The following is a 21,889-nucleotide window of genomic DNA, read 5'->3' on the forward strand; positions in this document are numbered from 1 at the left end:
TTGCCTTGCCTCCTAGCTAATAAAAAGAGAGAAAGAACCTGTGGCTCAGGAAGTTTAAAACAACTGCCTAATATACACAGCCCAGGTTCGAATCTCAGATAAAGGGTATGACTGACTGATGAGAACATAAAGAGTTCGAAATGATCATCTCAGCCTCCCAAAATTCTTTATTAGCAATTTGAATAATTTGTGCATATATATATATATATATATATATATATATATATATATATATATATATATATATATATATATATCTGTTGATCTATTGATCTATTGATCTATGTATATTTATATAGATACATATAACATATATTTATCTTCTGCATATGGAATTCAGCTTTTTTCTATATCAACTTGGTTCATGCAGCCATATTTTACTTATTTCTGTTGAGGTTATGAATCAAGCCACTGTTGCTTAGCATTATATATGATATCAGGCCACATTTTAAAGAACACTGCTTTAGCACCATAATGAACTCATATAATTAGATTTTAATAAGGGAAGGCTAAATTAAGAGCTCTTAGTTTTTGTTAGATCATGCCTCATACGTTTCCATTATAGACTTTCATTGTATACCAATATTTTGGATGTATTTTTCACATTAGTTTTCTATTAAACACACTGTACAAGTTCAGATCAGTTTTGCTGAGAAAGTATCAAATTCTTATTTCTTTTTCTCATCTCCTGACAGCATGGGATGGGTATTCCCTCCATTTCTATCATGCTTCATGAACTAATCAAATTGCTACACCATGCAAAATGCTGTGATGTTACCATTATCCGCAACGGAACCTCAGGAGGATTAGGTGAGCAAAACGTTTTGCTGCTGCCAGGCATAGGGGATGCAGATGAAAAACAGCTCAGAAAAGGTCAGATCTTGATGAGAATTTTGTAACATGTTTAATATATATTTCAAGGCAACAAATTTCAGGCAGCAAAGGTATACACAGAGAGATCGCAAATGTGTATTTGGCTAAGGTAACATCCTGAAAATATGGGGCTTGATGTCCTTTCTAAATTAAAGTCATTCGAAATAAATTTTCCTTGGAATCTGTATAAGAACAACATTAACTGAGACAAAGAAATATAATACTGTACCATAAAAGAGTGTTTTGCAATAGCATTTATAAAATATTAAATTCCTGGACTTTAATATACGAACTTCTCTTTATACTTGTTCAACCGCAAGCAGCCTATTAATTTTAATCAAAAGAAAAGCTTTATGCGCTTTCAGAATGAGTGAAAAAAGCTTCTAGGTCTCAAAGGATTATCTTAAATACCCAAATGAACTTTCTCTGTGTTAAAGAATCTGATCACCTGCTTGCCAGACTAAAGTGAGACAATTAATTTCCTTTTTTAGGTTGGTTCTCATGACAGACTAAACAGGAGCTGGAGGACGACACTTGAATCTAAAGCTTTTTAGGCCTCTATGATTGTGACAAGCATATAACATACATCATATTTCTAACATTTAAAATAAGATATACTGTAGATATAGAACATGATTGACAAGCCCAGCACCTTAACTGATAGGTCACTGTGCCCCTTTATACATATTGTACATGCATACATACGTACATGCACACCTACAGACTTATAGAACATAAAATAAATATAGATATAGAACATATCTATAAATTGGGTATGAACTGAATCATAAGTTTTATTTTATTTTATTTTATTTTAATTCCATTTATATCCCGCCCTTCTCCGAAGACTCAGGGCGGCTTACAAGCTTAGCAGTAGCCTTCATTCTATGTATATGCCTGCTTATTAGGGCTTTCACACACCCCAAGCGGCATTATTACAAAGTCAGCTTATTGCCCCCAACAATCTGGGTCCTCATTTTACCTACCTGGGAAGGATGGAAGGCTGAGTCAACCTTGAGCCTGGTGGGATGCGAGTGAAATGAGCAGCATATAGCAATAGCACTTAGACTTATATACCACTTCACAGTGCTTTACAGCCCTTTCTAAGCTAGTGGTCCCCAGCCCTTGTGGCTTGCTGGCCCAGCTGGGGGGAAAAGGGGAACTGGGCCACGCGAGCGGTGGGCTGGCGTGCCCGCACGCAGAGCTGCACTCGCGCGTGCAGGCAGGCCCACTGCTCATGCAAGTGGAGCTGTGCACACATGCGCACCGGCCCTCCACTTGCATGACAAGAGCTGCATATGTGTGTGCGCCAGCCTGCCACTCTTGTGGCCCAGTTTCAAATAGGCTGTGGCCTGGTAGTGGGCCACAGCTTGGGAGTTGGGGATCCCTGCTCTAAGCGGTTTACAGAGTCAGTCTATTGCCTATAACAAACTCCGTCCTCATTTTACCAACCTCGGAAGGATGGAAGGCTGAGTCAACCTTGAGCTGGTGAGACTCGAACTGCCAGAATTAGCCTGCCATGCTGCATTCTAACCCTTGCGCTACCATGACCCGTGTAAAATTTAATAAATAGCTAAATAAAATGGAATATAATCAAAATTCAAAACTTCAGTTGATAGAATGTGCATTGCCCTCATTCACCCTGAGTCAAGGAGGGGGGAGGGTAGGTTACTGTGTTTCGAGAAGTTCAAAACCTAGGGGTTTTTTTGGAGCTAACCTAAGTACCCCGTAACTCCCCATATGTTATGCCAATTACTTGCCTTTCAATTAACTGTTCACTCAGCTATCTATAATTAAGACTTCCGTTTCTGCACTTGTTTCAGTATGCCTGTGCCACCACCAGGTTTGACCAGGATATAAGGGGAGGGGGGCTTATTTGTTTTTATGGAGCAAGTTTTAGTTATTTGCTCCAACAAAATAGCCAGATATTGAGAGGAAAAGTTATTACCCACTAAGCTATTTTCATGTCAGCCGAGAATACTGAAAAATGACTGCTGGATGACTAATTGAGCCATCAAGATCTTATGCAGCTAGCACAATCTTCTTGAGATAAGTGACTAAAAGGGGGTGGGGAATCTTTGGATCATCCAGGTCAGACAGACACAGACAATGACTTATTACCTTGTGTCAGTTCCACCTTTCTCTAAACTGAAATATTCAAAGGTTTTGCTCTATTCAGATTTCTAGGATCAAGCTAAAGCTATTGTAAAGACTCGGTTGAGTCGGTGGCTGGTGATTCAATGGATATCTCTATATTCTTGCCTTTGGCTATAATGTGGAAGTTGCTTGTGATTGCCTTTTAGGGTGGTTTTTCAATTTCCTAGTCCAGTCTACAGCTCAAGATTTCTTAGTAATCTCCTACTTCATGTACTAACTAGATCTAACCCTGCCTACCTTTGGGGGATAGCCAAGATAAACTAAAGCAGCAGTCCTCAACCTTTTTGGCACTAGGGACCAGTTTTATGGAAGGCAGATCCACAATCAGGAACACGGGGAAGGAACATGCAACCTAGATCCCTCACATGAACAGTTTATAGTAGGGTTTGCCATCCCATGAGAATCAGTGCTTGATGATCTGAGATTGAGCTGAGGGGGTGATGCTAGTGCTAGGGAGTGGATCCAAATACAGATGAAGTTTCACTCACTCTTTTACCACTTGCCTCCAGCTGAGATGCCCAGTACTGGTCCGTGGCCCGGAGGTGGGGACCCCTAAGCTAATCTACCGTAAGAGGTTCTAATAGTTACTGGGACATAGTTGTCATTTCATATTTCTTCACCACCATGTATTTTCAACTTTTAGGAGTTGAGCCTGGCTCTGTGGTAATAACAGATGTGGCAGTGGATTCCTTTTTCAAGCCCCAGTTTGAGCAAGTGATCCTAGACCGTGTGGTGACACGAAGCACAGAGCTTGATCAAGACTTGGCTTCTGAGTTACTCGAATGCAGCAGAGGGATTCAGGACTTTCCAACACTAATGGGCCATACAATGTGCACATATGATTTTTATGAGGGTAAGTATGTTTTTATCCATCTATGGAGATTCTCAGTCATCCAGGTCATGGTTGTCCCAAATATGATGCCTTTTCAAAAGGCAACCGGATTTTCTTGGCTTTTTCCTTGAAAACCTTTTGCTTCTCATCCAAGAAGCTGAAACTGAAGAAGCTTCTTGGATGAGAAGCAAAATGTTTTCAAGAAAAAACCCAAGAAAGTCCAGTTGCCCAAGCACCCGTGGGACACGTTTTTTAACTTAAAATTGAAAATATGAAAAATTTACAGTATCTAGCTAGTTTTGGAAAAACATTATTTAATGGCTAATGGTCACTTTGATCTCTGTTTCCTTAATGAACTTGAAATCAATAAATTTGCTTATGCTAAAACCTCCCCTCTCATCAGTTCTACTGTCAGGAAAATTTCATGGACTCCTTGTTTCCAGAGACATTGCTCTTGACCTCTCTCACAATCCTGTCCTCATATGGTGTCCTTTTATGAAGCCCCTACACATGTTCTGATCACCCCAATCATTTTCAAATATGTGGGCCACACTGAAGAATTTTAGTTTTATTATTTTTAAGGAAAGCTAATCTCACACTAGCATATAGTATCAGGTGGCCAAATATTTTCACCAAGTTATATAATTGTAGAAAACTTTTAATTAGATACGTTGTTTTATTTTCCTATTGTTTTTCCCCCCCATCCCAGTAACAACAAATTGTTGTGTCAAACTATCTTTCTTTTTTGCTGTAAAGGCTGGTCAAAAACCGTAATAAAGATATTTGATTTTAATTTGATGCTAAAACCTCTTCACATATCTACAGTGCTCAGAACTAAATTCAATGGAACTTGCTACCAGATAGGTAAAAGTATTGATTGCAATCATTTTACAAGGAATAAGCATCATAACCTTAATTTTCCTAATCCATTTAGCTCCATTATTAGTGGTAATTATCCCACTAATATTATTAGACCCCATTTTTAGTTGTCTATCCTTAGTTACTCTTAAAAATAAGCTTTTTTAATTTTGAGGACAGTAAAATGGTAGCATTTTGTCCTTTGTTTTATAGGATTTGTTAATAAATATAGAGCCATTAAAGAAAAATGCAACTCTGCATCAATACTTTGGTTCTATTTTAATTATTTGTCTTGTCATTTTAAAGACAAATGTAACAATTAAACTTTAGTTTAGTCTCACTCTATGGAATTTCACTGATAATGAACAAGACAAGTTAAAAGGAACAGTCAACACACCAAAAAAAACACCACACCAGAATTATTATTTCATTTCTTGACTAAAACCCTAAAACGGTTACTAGAAAGTAGAGAATAAAGTTGTAAGAGAAAAGTGGAACTTTTTTTCTGGAAGAATATCAGAGCTAAGGCATCTGAGATATCTGTCACATTTACCTACTTTTCTATCAGTGACAGCAAAGCGGTAGATCTAGAGATATTGCGGAATTGGACCTTCTAACATCCCTCAGTACTGACCATTTATACCAATGCTATTGGGAATGGTGGTCTAAGGCAGGGGTCCCCAATCCCCAGTCCATGGACCAGTACCGGGCCGCAGCATGCCAGCAACCAGTCTGCACAAAAAAGCAAAGCCCCATCCACAGGATGCAGGCAGCACACAAAACCACGCACCCTCCGGTCCATGGAAAAAACTCTCTCCACAGAACCGGTCCCTGGTGCCCAAAAGGTTGGGGGCCACTGTACTAAGGGCTGTCCTCTAATAAGTGAAGAGGCCATACCTGCCCACCCCGAAACGGATGGGCAAAATAAAAATTAATTTTGATGCATTTAGACTATTTACTTCAATACAATTAATATGTTCCCCATGTATTCAACGATTTCCCCTTCCCTCACATTGATTATGTGCCATCAAATTGATGTCAACTGTTAGAATACCACAGAGATTGATTTATTTAACCGCTTTGGGGTTAGAAACCACAGAGACAAATCAATCGATGACAATCTGTCCCTAACCTGGTGTTTCATGCCCTCCAACGGTGTATTTAACACCACTGTAACTGAGTCCACCCACCTTGTTGCTCTTCTCCTCCTTCCTTCCGCCTTTCCCAGCATTACAACCTTAGACTTTCTGTAGAGAGCGAGGTGTTGAAATAACATGTCTGAAGTAGAATAATTTCAGCCTGTCGTTTGTGCCTCAAGTGAGAACTCTGGGGTTGATTTGTTTTGATAAGTTTTTTTTTCTTTGTTTGGTGTGATATGCTCAGGAGTCTTCTCCAACAGCAAAGTAAAAAAAAAAGCCATCAATACTCTTCCTAGCTTGCTTCTTCAAAGCTTAACATTCATTTCCATCAAATTAAATAGTGTTATTTAGTGGCAACTTTGGGAGACTCACAAAGATGAACCAAAAAGCTTTATAGGGGCCTCATACAACTGTAGGAGTGCAGGCAGGGCACTTTTGCTTCAGATGCCAAGCAAAACCCTTTTCTAATCTCAGGATTTTTAAATTCCTCAAATGATTTTTTTTAAATTAGCACTTCTGCTGTTTATCCTAGGAACCGATGCCAGTGTTTTTGCTATATATTTTAATTCACTGCAAACTGTTCTGGAGAAAGAAAGAAAATGCCTATTAATCCAACTTCCCATCTCCTTTATGACATTTAAGAAAATCTAAAACTCTCTTGATTTGCATCCTCAACAACATGTGCCACTTCATTGACTAGAAGATGCAAGCATTTCATATCAAACAGTTAAAATAAAAGAGCCCCCAGTCAATCATCATATCATCATGTTAACAGCTGGATTACACTCTAGCTACCTCCTGTGACAGGATTATAGCTTCCAAAATTACCTTCCCCTAAGAAAAATGTCAAGAAGTCTGGCATTTACATAAGTACCCATTAGTCTCTCTCACTACCCCAGGACCTTTTCTTTGGAGACAATTAAATGCTGTTTGCAAAGTGGATAAAACAGAAGAAACTGAGAGAAATCATCATCTATGGAGCCTGTGGAAACCTTTGGCTGGCTGATCTGAGTTGTGGCTACCTTTTATGAAAGCCAGTTCAGAGGCTTCAAGTACAGAAACAGAATTGCAACGGAGTAGCTTGTCCTGGTTGATTCTGCTGCAGGGGTAGATTTGTCACTTGTAAAGAGAGAGAGAGAGAGAGAGAGAGAGAGAGAGAGAGAGAGAGAGAGAGAGAGAGAGAGAGAGAGAGAGAGAGAGAGAGAGAGAACAGCAGCTGGCTTAAAGCAGTAATCAAAAAGATTGATTTGCAAAATATGTTCATTTTATAAGGAAGTCTTTATCACATGGAAAGACATAGATTTCTAGAATGTTCATTGTAGGGTTAATCAGACCGATTTTACAGAAATCTGTTAATATTTTACATTGGTTGTGTTTGTAGTTGAGTTTTCCTCTTCCATCCAGATGTTCCCTGCTTCCTTCTCTGCGGGATAAAGGTGATGCAAGTAACGTGCAGGGAGAGACTGGCCAATAGTTGGTGCTTGGGGTGCTCAGAATTTGGACACTCTAGTAAGAAAAAGCGAAATTAAACGAAAATTAAATATCACCAACAAAAGCACCCATTAGCCTAGACCAGGGGTAGGCAACCTTGGCCTAGACCCTAGACATACTAGCTAAGTGGCACTTATCCAAATGGAAAGCGGTTCAGACAGTAATGAAGGTGTTACAGTAACTTGTTGTTTTTTCCTTCTCCCAATTAAATGCCAGTCAATTTTTTCCAGGGCAGCAAGTAGTAAAAGCATCCGGAGGTTGTGTTTCGTGAGCTTTCTGCTTTACAAAGAACTTGCAGCAGGGGGTTCAAAGATGTCTTTTTCTGTAGGAAGAGTGCTGCTCTCATTATTGGCTTCTGCAGCTTTCCTCCGCACAGGATGATAAAGAACACATTAGCCTTAATTTATTATCTTCACCCTTAAAGGCATTTTTACATTCTCTGTTTTCATGTATTCTGTTCTGTCATTCACGTTTTGCATTTCATGGAAATGTTAAAAAGTACATGGCAGATAAGTTATTAGTATTTCAAAGAGCAAGCTATTAAGGTGTTCTTTTTTTTTAATGGGAGCTTCTTTTTTATTTAAGTAGGATGTCAGAAGGTTACCTTTAGGCTTTCAGAAGAAAGCATTCCTTGCAGAAGTCAACTGGGCCAACGCTGTGGAGGTCAGGCCACCTGAAAGCACAACACACTGATATTTTCATCTTTCCCTTTCCCTTTTGAGGCCAAGGACGGTTAGATGGAGCATTGTGCTGCTTCTCTAATGAAAAAAAGCTCGAGTATTTAAAAAGAGCCTACAATGCCGGTGTGAGAAACATAGAAATGGAATCCACAGTATTTGCTGCGATGTGCAGGCTTTGTGGCCTGAAAGGTAAGTCAGAGGACTTCTGGGAAGGTTCTCCTCCGCCCTTGGGTAGTTCTGTTTTTGTTTCAGTTTCAATAGAGAGGGACTAGTTTTTTGGGTTTAAGGAACTGTTCTCTGTGGTCCTCCCAGTCATTGGGACTGAGGCGGTGTCTTTTCTAACTCCTATCTAAAGCCTTTCAACCTAGCCTGCTGCCAGGCCCAGAAGTTCCTACAGATCCAAACAAACTGAGGCATTTCTAGTTATGACAAGTAATGTGACTTTATTTTCCCATATTCAGACTACAGTTGAGAACATCTGTGCATTACTCCTTGCAGGAAAATAACCATTTTAGATACACAGCCCGATTTACACAGATAGAAGAATAACCGTACACTATAGTAACTCAGAGGGGTGAACTTTTGATGTCCAGAGGCTTCTTCAGCATCACGTTCATGCACCTTGGCAGTTTACGTAAAGAGGCAGTGCATTTTCAACGACATAGTTACACTCAGTGCAGTCCCACTTTTCCTTTGGCAAGGTTGCTCAGCCACAGATTCTCTTCCAAAAATCTCACCTCTGATTACTTGGACTCTCATGGTCCGCCTTACTGGCTCCTCTGCATCCAGTCAGCTCTTTGTCATCTCTGGTTTAGCTGGTCCCAAGTTAGTTGTTCAGACTGTGGTCTCCTTGCTTTGACCCTCTCTCAAGCTGAAGCACCACATGATTTCTTTCATGGGTTGCACTTGCCCACCAATCCAGGCTGTGGTAGACAGCCCTGTGTGATCTCCTTTTACCTCTTACTGTAATCAGGAATAATATTTACATCCTATGGCCTTCTGTATCTTACGCATCTCCCTTTGCTCTTCTTAAGATACCCATTTTTCTTTCCTTGTCTCTTCTTTTTCTTACTCTTGAGTGACTTTTCCATCTCATTTTAAGTATCTGAAGTCTTTTTATCTCCTTGAGTTGCTTTCTTATATCCCCACCCCCACCCCATCTTTTTCATTTTCCAAGCATTTCTTCAAGTCCTAATCCCTCTGGGTTAAGGCTGTCCCTTGGTCTTCTCCTTGGCCTTCATCTGTGTTTGCCTTGGCCCAAGTCTGTTATTTGCCTTCCACAACTCAACTTCAAAAACTCTAAAGTTAACTTCTTCTCATAGTTGGGGGGAAAGTCACCTCCTCTCACCCTTATTTGTTTTCTAACTGGCTCCTTTTTCTCTAATCAGATCAAATTATCTTTCCCCCCCTCTAATTTACTTTTATATGCCCCTTCTTCTTTCCTACATCCCTGTTAATTATAAACCCGAAACACCCAGATTGCTAGACACAAGTTATTTCCTTGCTTCTCATGCTAAACCCCTAGCAATTTACACCAGTTTTGCTCATTTCCCAATCTTTACTGCAACCACTTGGTTACCTTAATTCTTGTTTGCTGAACTATATCAATCCACTGTTCAGGAAGGTAGGCGCAAAGTTCATTTTGTTTAAGAAAATTATGGCTGCACTATATGTATTTCTAATTATCAGTCTGGTATTTCGATGAGAAAATAATTCAATAAGTTTAAAATTGCTTTTTGGCAAAATAAAACAGGTAAGTAAAAGTAACCATTTCAGTAATTTTTTGTAATCCCTTGGAAGCTGCCAAAAGCTGTAAGAGGAAAATGATGCACTAGTGTTTAGTTTTGATACAATATTCAGGGGGAAAAAAGGGTCCCGGTTGAAAAGTATTGATTCACAAATCCTTGGATCAGATGTGCTGTCCACTTGCTACTTATAATTTTAAGAGCAAATTATGTTTTTACATGTGTAATTCAGCCACACGCCACAATACTTTTGCAATTCTGAAGAAAAGTGTTATGTCACATTGTATATAGCACTTACAAAGATTCATAGTAAGGCTATCGTATCTAAATGATTGCTATAGCAAAGAGAGAGAAAAAAGGTCTAGATTTTTGCAATCCAGAAACGTAAGATATTATACAGTAAATAATATTGCATAATATTTTAACACTTTTGCTATATTAGAAAAACCCCATAAGAAATGTAATCCCAGCATAAAGCATATGGTTTTTATTCAACCCATTTTGTTTTTCCTTATCTGACCCATAAGACTTTAACAAAGTGATTCTTACTGCGGGATCATAAATTGGCAGAGGTGCTTACAGCTGAAATCAAAGCTACAAATCCAGTCCTGTCTGAAATCAATAAGCTAAAGTTTATTACTGGTGGATAAAGCAGAGAAAGCAAGTCTGGTGAGGAATCCAAGTTCTCCAAGGAACTTTGTTCACAAAGTCAGATCAGAGAAATTATTCTATTATTCGAGTACCCTCAGGCAGGGCTTAAATACTGGAAATATCCTGAGCACAGCCTGTATTCATTAGCTCTGATTATCAGAGTCCAGGTACTTTAAAAAAAACTACCTGAGAAGATCATTCTGCCTAAGGCTAGTCATTCTGCAGCTTCTTTCTTTTCTGCCTTTTTCTTCCACTGTATGGGGATGATGCTCATTAAGGCAGTCGCTCTTTCTTGACTTGGGCAGCCGAGTCTCTGTTTAGAATTTAGAATTCTCCAGGACTAGAATCAGGACCAACGAGGCCCAGTTCAGCTCTATGATACACGTTGTTCTTCACCTGAACTATCTAGGGCGGTGGTCTTCAAACTTGGCCCTTTTATGACTTGTGGACTTCAACTCTCTGAATTCTTCAGCCAGTGTGCCTGGCTGAGGAATTCTGGGAGTTGAAGTCCACAAATCATAAAAGGGCCAAGTTTGAAGACCCCTGGTCTAGGGCTTCATCTTGCTCTCCTTCCTCCTGTGATGAGAACTTGCCTATTGAGAGCATAATGCTCTTCAACCCAACTGGCCAGTATCTCCAAAAGATAGCTGAACTGTGTGGAATACTAAGGCTTCGTCGGAGAAGAAGGGGAGGTGGGGTAATTGCCTTAGTCTGCATCATTAGAGGTGCTCTAGATTTCTTTTATGAAGACTTTCACAAAAGGTGAACAAGAAAAATAGCATGGATTACACTTAGATGATTAAGCCACAAGCAACTGAGTTCAGGCAATATACTAAGTCATAAATTCATAATTTACAAATCATAATGGCTGCGTTCACATTATTTATTAAGCCAAACAGAAACAAACCACTTGACCACTTTTTCACTTTACTGTCCTGTGCTACTATTTCTTACCTGAGGCTCATTCTCAATCTTCTACCAAGGCGTCAGCCTTTTAATTGCAATATAACCATCAGACTGACAGAGTTAATGTGCTGCATTGGCATCCACATATATACTTACTGGAGCCATGGTGGTGCAGTGATTAGAATGCAGTATTGTAGACAAATACAGCTCACTGCCAGGAGTTCAATCCTCACCGGCTCAAGGTTGACTCAGCCTTTCGTCCTTCCAAAGTGGGTAAAATGAGGACCCAGATTGTTGGGGACAATATGCTGACTGTAAACCGCTTAGAGAGGACTATAAAACATTATGAAGTGGTATATAAGTCTAAATGCTATCGCTTTTGTAGGTATGCATGCTGTATCCTTTCTCCTTTGCTTGATGTCAGCTGTCTCGGTCCCAATTCAATGTGACCCTGAAAAAGTGGGCTTGGGACTAGTTGTTTCTGCAGTATTTCCCAGAATATCCCTGAATTTCACTCCCATTTAAGTTTTGTAAAATAGGAGGTCTCTTCCACATGAAAGATAACTCAGTCCCAGCAGCCTGCCGTCTAGAATTGTATTGCTGACACCTCAAATGCTAAGCAGCTTTTTATGCCATTTCTACTGCTTGGTCTTATGGAGAACTGCAATAATTTGAGGGCTGAAAATGCAGGTGCAAAAGCTGTGCTTTTCCAGACAAAAACTCTGGTCCTGGATACAGGGATGTTTTAAACTGGTTCTTGGGAGCTATGTGGGATGGAGAATAGAGGAAGGGGAAAATAGCAATCTTAGCAGAACCAAAGCTTTTCAAGTCGATTTTATTTAAAATGCTGCTGAAAACAGAGAGTACTTTGCTTTCATTTTGAATTGAGTAGATGAAAGCTATCATGTAAACCAGGAGTGTCAAACTGCTGGCCTGCAGGCCGGTTGCATCATACAGAGGCCGTGCCCACCCCAGCTCCGGCAATGCAAAAAAAGTCACGATATGTCGCAACACGTCACGTGACGCGGTGAATTTGACACTCGTGATGTAAACCCTAAACTAAAACTAAGCATCTCACAGTTAAAATTCAAAGCACCCTGCCACAGGGCCTCCAGGTCTACTTTGACTCCCATGTGGGATGATGCAGTTCTACCCCTTTTGAAGCTTTCCCCTCCCCAAAATAATAAAGGCAACCGTTGGCCACCCAAAGGTTGCCTACCCTTGCTCTAGTGTGGCAAATAACTTAGAATGCTCAACAATAGTGTCTATTATACACGATATTTTTGTTTTCATAAAATCTGGTCTTATTCCTCACAGTATTGTATTGTTTTTGATACGTGGGCAGTTCTGACCAAGAGCATGGGTTATGGGGAAAGTTTCAATGCTACTTTTCTCCGTGGTTGATTTTAGTCTCTTAAAACATTCCAATCACAGATAGATGCAGTAAGGCTTGTCACGGGAGCCTCCAAACTCAGGGAGGGGTTTTAAAACTTTCCTGACAAACACTCAATTATCCTTGTTGAGTTTTGAAGCATTCATCGGGGCCTCCAGTTATGCACCTGCTTTAAATTGAGTAAAAACAAAATGCACGCGTTTTTAAGAGCCATGCAGATGCTTTAAAAGGTAGCAATGTAATGATATTGTTTCCTTTTTGAAGTACAGTAAATAAGTATTGGCAGCCCTAGCAATGTTTTGTTATAGTTCTGCAACAGTTATCCTTTAATTTGAAAGTTGTTTAGTAAAATTCTGCTACCTCACTTTTTTTTAAAAATCCCATTTATATCCCGCCCTTCTCCGAAGACTCAGGGCGGCTTACAATCTAAAGCACAAATCAATGTGCTTAGCAATAGCCTTCATTCTATGTATATGCCTGCTTATTAGGGCTTTCGCCCCCCCCCCCCATTTGCAGTCTTGCAGTAGAATTTACATTGACCATGATTATAGCTGTTATAAAATCAACGTTGACTTGTTCCCCTTCTGTTTTCCTCTGCTTTCAAGCTGCAGTAGTCTGTGTGACTCTCCTTAATCGACTTGAAGGAGATCAGATCAAAGCCTCCCACGAAGTTCTAGCTGAGTATCAGCGACGACCTCAGCAATTGATTGCAACATTGATCAAAAAACGCCTTGGGCTGATTAATGACATGGAATTATTAGATAATGCAGTAGTCTAAAGTATTACAGAATGTATGAGCTTGAAGCAGCATATATTCACGGATGCGAATTACGAATGTTATGTACATTAACGCTGTTGGATTTTTGTATGAAGCACAAGAACAGGAAAAGAGTGAATTGAAAAACAATTTCACTGATACTTTGAATTTAGTAGGAGGAAAACTAATTTTAATTCTGAATACATTATTTTACCTACAAGAACATACTCGTTGCCACCGGGGAAAAATTCTGCATTATTAACTACCTAGAATTAATATTAGTTAAGTAGCAGCTGAAGGCAAAGAAAGGAATGAAACCGCCAAGTGTTTAAAAAGTGTGATTTAAAGCCCAACATGTTCTATACAAGTGCTCTTCATTGGGAAAGATCAGTCTGGAAATAGCTGTCTATAGGCTGTTTCAACTTGGCTACCCTCATAATGATTTTGGATCGAAATTTTTAGCTAATGGCATGAAATCATTTAGTGATCATCACAAAACTCTTGTTCATCACACTAAGAGGTTAACTGAATGTTAACTTCACCATACCAGGTCATTTACTGGACAACATAAATAATGTTCACTGAAAATGCCAGACTTAATCCTAGCTAAATCAATATGTCAACCCAAGAATCCCCTTGCGTTGAGAGGGACTTAATTGTCAAGAGCACCACATCTGTAACAGGGAGCCAGGCTCCTTCTTACTGTATATTTCAGGCGACAATTTGCCGCTTGATTCAAAAATAGAGCTACCATTCCCATGTTTTATAGCTCAGCATACCTGCAAAATGAGATTAGAATATGACTTCCTAACACGGTAGGTAACATTTTATTTTAGACACCTGTCAAGCATTGATCAAACAGCCTTAAAATATTTAAACAGAAGATGTCAATGTATGGCAAGCTCAAAGCAGCACGGAAATTGTTCCCAGTACACGATGCTATGATCCAAGCTGAAGAAGGAACATCCTGGTGCTGGTTTCAGTACCTGTCAGGTGATGAGTTCTGTCATGACAAACCAAGAGAAAGAAGGAGAAAATCCGCTACATTAGAGATGCAGAAATGTGATCAGAAGCTCCTGCTGACAAATTTTGCATTTGTCTGCTTCTCAAAACCCAAGAAAGGAGAATCATAAGTCTTCTCTAAAGGAAAGAAAGTATATAGTGTTTAAAGAAAAGCTGTATTAAGTTGGATCTTAGAACTGTCTCATGTTATAATAATTTTACAGTACATTTATATAACTCATTGTTTCATATATCACAATACATCTATTGAAAATTTCTGTGAAGAAAATCAGCTAGTTCAGGGGTGTCAAACTCAATTTCACTGAGGGCCACATCAGCGTTATGGTTGCCCTCAGGGGGCTGGGTGGGCGTGGCCAGGTGGGCGTGACCAAGTGGGCGTGACCGGGTGGGCGTGGCCAGCTCAATGCTGCTCACTCAGCGCAGCTTACTCGAAATGCCTGGGTCAGGAGAGAACAAGTTGCACCAGCTAATTTGATGTGGGGAGCCGCAGGAGACTAATGAGATGCAAATGGTGCTGGGTTCCACCAGCCCACGTGCACTTGCCTCCTACTGAGCAAGTGCTCAGCCGGGCCGGCACCAAGGTGGTGGGGGCCGGACCTTTGTAATTTCTGGGAGAGTTGTGCGGGCCGGATTCAATCATGTGGCGGGCCGTTTGTGGCCCGCGGGCCTTGTGTTTGACATGTCTGAGCTAGTTCATGTGGTAAAATAACCCATAAGAGAGACCGAGGGAAAACTGCTTAAGAAAGTATTGTACTAGTGATCATGTGTTTAATAAATATTTACAACGTTTTTGAGGTAGTACCTTTTCTTTTAGTTTTTGAATGGCCCAGGGAGAGAAGAATCATCTGAGCTCTGTGAACTGCCACTCCAGTCAACTCCCAAACTGACCAGTCATTTCAGAGAGGACATTGTGAAAAAGTAATGTCTATGTTCACACAGCTTAACCAGGTTAAAAGTCTTATAGCATAATTTTGGTTTAGGTTCATGGCTATTTGGGAGGAAGTGTGGCTTAGTGTGGCACATAATCCCAATTACTATCTTGCGATGTAATGAACCGTGCAAACTGAAAAGTGATTTCTAGCTGACTCATGATCATCTTAACTTTGACCAATCTTGAAATGCTGAGTAGAGGTGGAGACTACCAGAACACAATCATCTTCCTTTAAACTGTACACTATGGACTTTAACTCCCCGAATTCCCCAGCCATCGCTGATCTACATGCTATCTGACTGTTATGTTACCTATTATCTGACTTTTATCTGTTACTTGTTATCTGACTGTTATCTGTTATCTGACAAATAGGATACTGCAAACATTTTCAGTGCCCAGCCATCTGAGTAGCAACGTTCCCTAACATCATTCTCTTACACACAGTCATTACATACAGAGATATTTTTTTGGCTGCTTGATAAAAAATATGAACATAGTAAACTTAATGGAACTTTGATTAATGGCCTTTAGGTGCAATGGAGAAAATATTTCATTTTTTTGAGCATATGCAAAATCTGTTTTGCCATTTTGAACATCCACAAAGTTTCATTTATTCATGCATAGGATATATAAGAGTGGGTGTGTGTGTATATACACACACGCATACATAAAATCTCATTTGGATTTAACAGATATTTTGATTTAATGAGCATTCTCTAACCTCATTTGTCTGTTAAACCAAAAGTTTATTATAATTGCTGTAAGCAACATTCACTCAGCTGCAAAGGTGTGATTCCTTTTTCTGTTTAAGACTCACTACAAAGACTGATAGGCTGTCAGCATTTTTTTCGACTAGGCATTTTTTACAGCAGCTTTAAACATGGTTGGCTATAATGGCAGGATTGGGGGAATATAGCAAGATATTTTTGAAACAAGCAGAAGTGAAATTGAAGAATTGTATCAGTTTTCTCCTCCTATTTGCAGGGAAATGGCAAAGCTGCTAATGGCTTTTTTCCTCTAGTGACTGTTTTGCAATGGGAGTTGCCTTAATGTATATTCTAAACTGAAATTGTATGGAGAAAAAGTAATAGTTGCATTCAGCTAAGCAGGCAGGGAGTGAAATGAAGAAGGAGCTCCTGCCAATGGGGAAATAAGACTGTCCACAAAGGGAGCATTTCAAAGCACGGGAACTAGCTCTGCTGCAATTTCAAACACAATGGAGGTGAGCCAGCAATAAAGCACACTCAGCTACCACCTACATAAAAAGGTCACAGAGGTCTGGAGTGTTTTGGAATAGGTGCAGAATCCTCATGTGAAAATGCTGAGAGAATAATAGTACTTGGCAAAGTTATCTTACTTGTTCCTTCACCATAAACATCACAGCAAGGCCTACTTGGACAGCAGAAATGGAGATCAATAGATGGTAGCAAAGAGAGTTTTCTATATTTCTTTGCTGCCATGGTGTGTTATCCCATTTTCTTTTGCAGCCTAGAAAGGGTAGCCATTCTGGGAGTTGAAGTCCCCAAGTCATAAAAGAGCCAAGGTTGCCTACCCCTGATCTAGGAGAAAGGCACGATATAATTTCTATTTCTTATAAACACAAATGTATATTACTTAATTAGATCTCACAGATAGATTCAGCTGAAGGTAAGGCTCTAGTTTTTCATTTCACCTTCAAGACTGCACAATAATGATATATTCCCCAGCTTTTAGTAGGCCTGCTCATGTCTGTGATTCATTCCTTTCCCCAATTGCAAAATTTGAGAGCCTTATTCAAGTCATTTGTTCAGGGGCATGTGTAAAATTGCCTTAAGCTTTGTTCATGCCACAGGGTTAGATCTTTTAATAATACTTCAATAGACAAAAGGAAATGTATTCTAGAACCAGAAATAAACCTATTTTCCCCTCTGTTGGACATTTAAACTAGACCTCGGAGCCTACAAAGCTAAAGTCAAAGATTATTGTAGTAATGAACTTTGCCATGCTGCAATGAAAAGTAATTTGCGTACAATGATTTCAAAGAACAAAACATCTATCACAATTCATGGAGTGCATGAAAGTAGTTTCTTTCCAAAGAGTTAGGTAGGAGTGAGATGTACTTTACAGTCTGAAAACCACTGTGCTGCCTCATTAGCCCATCAGTGACAGCAAAGCCTGTAATTCCAAATATTGTCATTTGGTTTTGTTTTCATCAGCAAAAGTATTTCAGGAGTGGCTTTTTAACTGTGAAATTACACGAATGTACTATGGGTTCCAAGCATGAAGACAATCTCGTTTGTCTGCATAAGAACCTGAGCAGAATGGTGGTGAGGAACCAGATCTAGCTTCATAGCATCCAGGACAACTTGCTGCAGCCAACTTGTCGCAACCAACTTGCCAAGGCCAACTCACCATGAGACAACTTGCCATGGGATAATGTCTCCGTGGTCATGTGGCCGGCATGACTGGATGCCAAAGGCGCACAGAACGCTGTTACCTTCCCACCGTAGTGGTCCCTATTTTTCTACTTGCATTTTTTCGTGCTTTCGACTGCTAGGTTGGCAGAAGCTGGGACGAGTAACAGGGACTCACTCTGTTACACGGCACTCGGGATTCGACCCGCCAAACTGCCGACCTTCTGATCGACAAGCTCAGCATCCTAACCCACTGAGCCACTGCGTCCTTATAAAATCATACATTACATGTACATTAATAATATAAAATATTAGACATACTCAATTGTTGGTTTTGAGTTCTGGGCCCCTTAGAAAAATAGGTTCTTTCCTGTTTATCAGTTTAGTTAAGTTTTCCTGGCTAACCATTTCCTCTTGCAGATGTTTTTATAGCTTGTCTTCTTCCTTTCCCACTCTAAGACCCAACTAATTTTTGTCTACATATTTATTTTACATCCTCCCTTTATGCTATCCTTTCCTGTTTCCCATCTATTATAGCTTGTTTGTCCAGGCAGTAAGTTTCCACTGCAGCAAATTCAATTTTAAATTTTTCTTTCAATATTAAATTTTGAAGACCATTCATTTATTCCTATCATGAATGAAAACAATTAAAATAATTTTTAAATTATTTTAAATATTAAATTTAATGGTTGATTGGCCTACAATGAGTTGTCCCATAGCAAGTTGGCCATCTTGAGTTGTCCCATGGTGAGTTGGCCATAGCGAGTTGGCCACAGTGAGTTGGCTGGGGCAAGTTGTCCCATTCCAAGCTTCACATGCTCTCCAATGCACATGACTTTCTTCTGTGTATAGGTTAAATATGATTGCAACATGTTTCACTCGACTCGATCTATGTGGTAGAACTCAAATATTCTGTAATGTGACTCAAATCACATGGCCTAATTCATAGGGCTATGCTGGGTTTGTGCCTCCCAGCACCACCTGCCCAGTGCTGACTCTTCTGCTGGAGCAGAGTGGTAGCAAAGAAGGTCATCACGGATGCACTCTTCCATTGTCACATTCATTACAAGGCCACCAACCTGGAAGAAGATTGGAGATATTCAAGGAGGAAAGCTCCATTCAGGGCTACTGGTCTTGAAGACTCAAAGTTATGGGGTTTGGCAATAACCTGCCTCAAACAGCCAGTTGCAGGGAACAAAATAGGAAAATATTATTTCTCCAACTCCTGCTTCCAAATAACCCATAAATATATTGTTGGCCGTATAAGAAACAAAATACTGGAGTCAGACAGATCTTGGCTTGATCCAGTAGGATTCAAATGGTCTTGATTATATCAATAAATACCAGATTAGAGATGGGTTTGTGTGTCACACTGAACCATAAACTGGCTAAACTTATTGTAGCCTAATAAAAAGTGGAAATTCTGCTTGTATGTTTTGTTTATACTTCAATGTATTGTGCAAACCCAGGTCAGTTAATTAACTCATGGTTAAGTAACCTATGATTGAGTGAACCATTATTCAGTTAACTACAGGAAAGCTTGCCCAAACATGACCAAAATATAAAGAAGGCAATATCTGTAGAAAATAAACATTGGGGAGTTTAGTGTTTTAAACACTGTCCTAAACTCTAGAGCCATGTTTGACATCAATATCTATATCCATGGAAAGTTTTGGGCAACCACCAATAATTGAAACACCATTCACGACTTCTCAGCCAGAAAACAAGACGTATCAGAAACAAATAGGCAGCGTCACTCTTGTTACATTTTATCCCAGAAGTTCTACTGCCATGGTGTTTAGATAAAACACTAATTTAGGATCGACTGAGCCACAGTTTAATCTGTTGAGTCTATTGCTTGGGTTCATACATTATCTAGGGTATTGTAACCTAAGTACATTAGCTGCACTTAAATAGCACAAATCGACCAGCATTATTTTAACCCAGGCACAAAGAAGGCAGTTCTTCAACTCCTTCCTGGACATCATGTTCATTAAACCCCCTTCTTTCTTTCCTTCCATTAAGCAGTTTCTCTCTTGCCTTGTACTTCTGTTGTATCTCAGCCGGCCATCTGGCCTTCTGCCATCTGCTTCCTAGGTGTCTGTACTTGAACCCTGCATCTTCTCACTTCTAATGTGCAGTCATCTCAAAGGAACATATTTTGTTTATTAAAGATTAAGAAGTTGTAGCTTACAACAGCTATGGTATGTGAAGTATTTAGTGATTTTACAGTTAATAGTTTACATTACCCAACCAATTCTTTCCTGAAAAAATGTGTAGATGTCCATCAGATATGAGCTAGTATTTTTTGTTGGATTAATTGCAACTTTAAATCTATAAAAATGTAATTCAACAAATGCAAATATGATTTCACTGCTTTCCCATTGCTCCAATTCCTCTGCTGTCACCTAGATCAGTGGTCCCCAACCTTTTGAGCATCAGGAACCAGTTCCATGGAGGCGTTTTTCTGCACATCGTGTGTGTGTGTGTGTGTTTGTCATTGTGTGTATGCATGTGTCTGTGCATGCGTGTGTGTTTGTGTGTGTTTGTGGCTTTGTGCCTTGCTTGGACCATGTGCATGTGCTAATGGGGCTTCACTCATTTGCATGGCCCGGTTCCTGGCAGGCCGTGGAGTGGTGCTATTCCACAGCCCAAGGGTTGGGGACCCCTGACCTAGAAGGTTAGTGACCCAAGTCCTGTTTATAAAGAAGATTGCAAACACCATGAAAAGAAGATAGATCTGGCACAGTTGTTGGACAGGGATGTACAAAGCCAGATAGATGATTGACAAAGTAAGATTAAAAACAGGACTATAAAGGAATAAAGGAAACAAAGAAAGAATAGCTTCACAAGTACTCATTAACGTTAACGTTGATACATTATGCTGCAACAAGTACTCATTAACATTAACGTTGATACATTATGCTGCAACTTTCTCATTACAGTGTGCTTATGTTCAACCTTGATGAACAGATATGAAGCTCTGCAACGCAGACATCTTACGTGGCTGAATGGAATTTACCAAATACAGTAGATGTGTTGATGGAACATAACGGTATATTTAGGAGCTTTTCCACAGTCATCAAATAATTACTTCTCGCCACCATTTATTCATTTCAGAAAATCACTAATTATTGCAAGACCTAAAATACTATAAAGTGGTCAGGCAAAGCAGGTTTCAAAAGAGAAGAGAGCCTTCCAATGAAAAGAAGAACAAACATTTCCAAAGTCCAAAGATAGTTGTAGGAAGCTCTCACCTTTTGGAATCTCAGCAAGCTTCTTAATATTAAAAATGTAAATTCTTACATATGTTATTATCCTAACGTTCGTTCATTCATTCACTCATCTCCATTCATTCATTCATTATTTTCTCCAACTGCCCAGGGTGGCTCTCCTTATTTGATCATTACAAGAACTGTGTAAGGTTAGGCTGAGAAAGTACAAATGGCACAAAGCCACTCCTGGCACACTGCCATACCATAGTCAAATAATTTGCAAAGATTTTAGCATGAAAAGCAGCCCCTATTGTATTGAAAAGGTGATTGAAGATGCAGATCAACCTGTTGCAAAAGATCTACCATCGGTAGGTTGGTCATCATTCTTGATCATGGAAACAGGAAGCTAAATTATGCAAATTAGCCATTCAATTGGTTCAATTAGCTCCAATCTTTTGACTTATGGCACATCCGGTGTGGCTGTCCAGTGTTCTAGAGAGCATTTCTGGTGAGAGGCAGAATGTCTACGTAGTCTATTAACTTACTAGCTCATTTGTGGAAAACAAAAAAAGTGATGCAATGAAATGGGGGGAGGAACCCTAAAAAGAGATCCTATTTTAACTGAAGCCAGCAAGTCACTTCTCCAAATCCACTTTCCCTTCCTGAGCTCCAGACATTTTTTTTCTGATCTCTGCTGAATTAGAGCAATGAAAATCTGAATAATGTTGGCTGGCTGAAAACATTTTGTTAGTTTTTATTCACTGCTTCCAGGCATCAGCGTTGCTGGGAATCCCTAGTAAGCCCAAGCCTTTTGCTTTAAAATCCAGATTCTATTTCAGACACAA

At 39.6% G+C, this 21,889-nt stretch overlaps 1 protein-coding gene across 1 annotated transcript in view; it reads left to right on the plus strand.

Annotated features, from left to right (window-relative positions):
- Window positions 1-13,797, plus strand: part of UPP2 (uridine phosphorylase 2) — a 25,545-nt gene extending 11,748 nt beyond the window's left edge. The window contains exons 3-6 of the mRNA XM_081314853.1: window positions 696-810; window positions 3,674-3,883; window positions 8,073-8,219; window positions 13,331-13,797. Of these exons, the coding sequence (XP_081170979.1) occupies window positions 696-810; window positions 3,674-3,883; window positions 8,073-8,219; window positions 13,331-13,503 (645 nt within the window). The 3' untranslated portion in view covers window positions 13,504-13,797. The remainder of the gene's footprint in view (window positions 1-695; window positions 811-3,673; window positions 3,884-8,072; window positions 8,220-13,330) is intronic.
- Window positions 13,798-21,889: the final 8,092 nt, after the last annotated feature.

This window comes from Vipera berus (genome assembly GCF_964194415.1).
Source record: "Vipera berus genome assembly, chromosome: 1".
In the NCBI taxonomy this organism is placed as follows: Eukaryota; Metazoa; Chordata; class Lepidosauria; order Squamata; family Viperidae; genus Vipera; species Vipera berus.